The 4326-nt window shown below is 53.0% G+C and overlaps 1 protein-coding gene across 1 annotated transcript; it reads left to right on the top strand.

Annotated features, from left to right (window-relative positions):
* Positions 1-1482: 1482 nt before the first annotated feature.
* ERVFRD-1 (endogenous retrovirus group FRD member 1, envelope) lies at positions 1483-3218 on the top strand. Its single transcript, XM_053447852.1, is given in 4 exon segments — positions 1483-1573; positions 1576-1809; positions 1812-2050; positions 2052-3218. Coding segments are annotated over 4 exon segments (1686 nt in total). The 5' UTR covers positions 1483-1527.
* The last annotated feature ends 1108 nt before the right edge of the window (positions 3219-4326 follow it).

The following is a 4326-nucleotide window of genomic DNA, read 5'->3' as shown; positions in this document are numbered from 1 at the left end:
CCCCCAGGTTACAGTCTGTCTCCCCTCACCTAAATCCCGCCACTCTCTTGCTGACACCTTCGTCTACCCCCACTCCTTCCCATTCCTGCTCTCAACTCCTGGAAGAACTCTCTCCCTCCCATCCAGGACTTTCGGACCGGCCGCTGCCTGACCCCGATCGCACTCTGTTCGTGGATGGGAGCTCCCTCATAGCTCCAGATGGACGGCCACAGGCGGCCTATGCAGTGGTCACCCTGGACACTGTCATAGAAGCGGCCCCCCTTCCCATTGGGACTTCTTCTCAAAAGGCAGAACTCGTGGCTCTCACCAGGGCCCTTCACTTATCTGAGGGACAATGGGTCACTATTTATACTGACTCCAAATATGCTTTCCTTATTACTCACACTCACTCTGTCCTCTGGCGAGAAAGGGGATTTCTCACAACCAAGGGAACCCCCATAGTCAACGGGCCTCTTATTGCCAAACTCCTTGAGGCTCTCAAGTACCCTACTGAGGTGGCTATTGTCCACTGCCATGGCCATCAGGCCTCCAAGGACCCCATCTCTTTGGGGAACAACAAGGCCGACTCTATTGTCTGACAGATGGCCTTAAACTCCTCTCCAGCCCTTCTCCTGTTTCTCGATGCTCCTCACAGTCCCTCGTACACTGATGAGGAGAGACTCGGGCCCTCAAAACATTAGGTGGCAGGTTGGATGACAAGGGATGGTATTATGTCCAAGACAAAATTGCCCTCCCGAACAGCCTAATCCACACCCTCATTAATGACATCCACCAGTCTCTCCACAGCGGTCCAAAGGCCCTATACCAATTTCTCCAACCTTTCACCACCCCCTCCTCCAAAAGACCATTAAGGAGGTACACCAGGCCTGCGGAACCTGTTCTGTGGTCGACGCCCAGGGCGGCCTCCGCAGACCGGGACCCACCCACCAGCTCTGTGGGCATCAGCCAGGCGAGGGCTGGCAACTGGACTTCACTCACATGCCTCGCCATAAAACCTTTTGCTACCTATTAACCTTGGTTGATACATTCACAGGCTGGATCGAGGCATACCCCACAGCCCAGGAAACAGCGGACGTGGTGGCTACAATACTCATCGAGCACATCATCCCGAGGTTCGGATTGCCCTGGATCCTCCAGTCAGACAACCGACCCGCCTTCATCTCCAGTGTAACCCAACAGGTAGCTGAGAGCCTCAACATACCCTGGAAACTTCACATCCCATACCACCCACAGTCATCGGGTAAGGTAAAGAAGGCCAATGGGCTGCTCAAAGCCCAACTCACCAAACTTACTCTAGAAACCCGCCTTTCCTGGCCCACACTTCTGCCCCTGGCTCTCACTAAACTCCGGCTACGCCCTGAGGGCCTTCGGGCTTAAGCCCATTCGAATTACTATACTGCCGGCCCTTTATAAATCACAGCCTTCCAGCCATTTCCCCGCCTCTTTTAACCTATCTGCCTTACCTCACTCTCCTCCGAGCTCTCTGAAGGGCCCACGCCGACACTGTCATCCCAGCCCCAAGCGACCATGCTTCCGAAGGGGATATACGAGATCTATCTTCTGGGGACCAGGTCCTTCTCAAAGCTTGCGGCCAGGCTCCTTACAAACCCGGTGGACCGGGCCTCATACGGTCGTCCTTACCACCCCAACTGCTGCGAAACTGTTGGGGCACTCTGCATGGGTACATATTAACAATCTCAAACAGGCACCCACAGATACTGATTGAACTTCCCAGATGGCAGGCCCCACCAAACTCCGCTTGGTCAGGGCCCCTTCTCATATTCCTTCTAATCCAGACAAACCAGGCGGACCCATGAAGTCTAGCTGCATGAGGGGTTCAGGTACCTCTCGCTATTTTTTGGCCTTTACTTATATGCCTGCAACCTGCTACCGGGGAAAGGAACCAACAACCTGTACATATGACCAGAAAACCTATTGGGTCTCTGACCTTGTGACAGCCAAACGCGGTATTGCCCCCTGCAACATCTACCCCAGGTATGGAAAAGTTTGCTGGACCTATCTGGGTCATGTCGGTCTCTCTGGCGGGGGAGGGGGGGGTCCAGGACCAGGCTAGCCGTGAACGCACTAAAACAGCGGTCACGGACCTGACCAAACGACTCTAAACCCTCAGCGACCGGGTCTATAAGGGCATCAATCTTGGTAGCATACAAAAAGTCCCTACCACCGAATAACTGACAGTGGCCCTCCTGAACTCTAGTTACAACCTATGGCAAAATGTGTCGAAGAACGGTGACAGTGACTGCTGGATCTGTTTCCCTTTTTCAACACGTTCCAACATTGTAGGGGTACCCCTCCCTATTGACTGGCCACTCCCCAACTCCACGGCCACAAATAATACGGTCCATATCGGCCCCATCAGGGGAAACATACCTATTATTAATGTGTCCTCCCCCCTTACCACCGCAGCTGCCAACATCACTAACTCCTCCCTCCCGTACTGTACTCCCTCGGGAATATTTCTCTCGTGCCCTCAGGAAACCTATCGCTGCCTGACCACTAATGACTCCCTAGGCTGTATATTCATTCTACTATCTCATTCTACCACCATCTACTCTGAATCCCAGCTGTAATCCATCCTATTCCCCCAACACCGTGGAGGAAGGGCTGCCTCCCTCCCATTCATAATAGGGTCAGGAATAGCTACAGGGGTGGCAACCGGAACAGCGGGGATAGGAACTTCCATAGACTTTTATTGCAAACTCTCCCAAGCCCTGAATGATGACATGGAACGGGTTGCTGACTCCCTCACCGCCCTACAGACACAAGTTACCAGCCTGGCGGCCTTAGCTCTACAGAACCGACGGGCCTTAGACCTTCTGACCGCCGAAAAAGGGGGGACCTGCCTATACTTAAATGAAGAATGTTGTTACTTTGTTAACCAATCAGGTATAGTTACCTCCAGGATTAAAGAACTCAGGGATCAGATTCAAGCATGGCGGCGAGACACGTCCTCCTGGGGCCTGGACCCCTACCCCTGGGTAACCTGGCTACTCCCTCTGGCGGGACCTGTATGCATAATCCTCCTTCTAGTCTCGGTTGCTCCCTGTCTTTTCCGATGCTTGCAGGGTCGCCTACAAGAACTTGCCCGACTGTCCGTCAATCAACTCCTCCTCCAGCCCTACTCTCGCCTGCCCACTTCCGACTACCCCTTTGATGACACCCCCCCCCCCCCCCCCCCCCCCGTCAGCAGGAAGTAGCCAGAACTGAGTCAACGCCCCTGGCACCATTATATTAAGCAAAAGGTCGGAATGTTGGGCTGGCAGAAAGGGCTACTTAAGATGGCGAAAGTTCCCGCCACCAGACCTGAGCTCGGACAGGAGAACAAAGGCCCAAGCAGGAATCTGAGACCCCCGCCCCCGGCTCCAGTGGACCAATGGGACCCCGACGAGCAGGCGAAATATCCGAATAAGGGAAACTTGCCAAAAGACCCCTGAGCTCCCCTCGAGACCCCTTAAAAGCCCCCTCCTCCCTGCCTTGGGCGCGACTTCCGCCACTCTGCTTTCCAGAGTCTCGGAACCTCGCCCACCTCCTCCCGGCGCAACTTTCCTGGCTCCCCTTCTCCTGAGCCCTGAAACTTCGCCGGAGAGGGCCTTTAATAAATCTTGCCTTGCACCCACTTTGCCTGGTGTTGTGTTTATCTCGCCGGAAAAACTTTACAGTAATTCAATTGGCCGCCCGTGTGTGACCTAGCGTGACTGTGCAACTTTCTCTCTGTGTTGCAATCTCATTGGCCACCTGTGTGTGGCCAGGCTCAACCACACGGCCTTTGCTCTATAAAAATTAGTCTGTGAGGCTGGGAGGGGTCGCTCTCTCTGTAAGAGGTGGCCCCGACTGGTCGGTTTGATTCTCGATGCTGGCGTGAAATAAAGCTTTGCTTGACCTTCCGTTTGTATCAGTTTCACTCCTTTGATAAGGACCCTAACAGGCTCTTTGCTCAGTGGGTATCCTGCTTCTCCCTCAGCCTGCAGCTCTCCCTGCTTGTGCACTCTCTGGCAAATACATAAATAAAATCTTTATTTTTTTTATTTTTTTTTTTAAAGATTTTATTTATTTATTTGACAGAGAGAGATCACAAGCAGGCAGAGAGACAGGCAGAGAGAGAGGAGGAAGCAGGCTCCCTGCCGAGCAGAGAGCCCGATGCGGGCCTCGATCCCAGGACCCTGAGATCATGACCTGAGCCGAAGGCAGCGGCTTAACCCACTGAGCCACCCAGGCGCCCCATAAATAAAATCTTAAAAAAAAAAAAAAAATGTTTAACATGATCAAAGTAAATATTTTTATACTGATAAACTTTTCTCAGTTTTA

The sequence above is a fragment of the Lutra lutra genome, chromosome 6 (assembly GCF_902655055.1).
Source record: "Lutra lutra chromosome 6, mLutLut1.2, whole genome shotgun sequence".
NCBI lineage: Eukaryota > Metazoa > Chordata > Mammalia > Carnivora > Mustelidae > Lutra > Lutra lutra.
The sequence above is the reverse complement of the archived record's forward strand: the minus strand, read 5'-3'. Positions and strand labels throughout refer to the sequence as shown.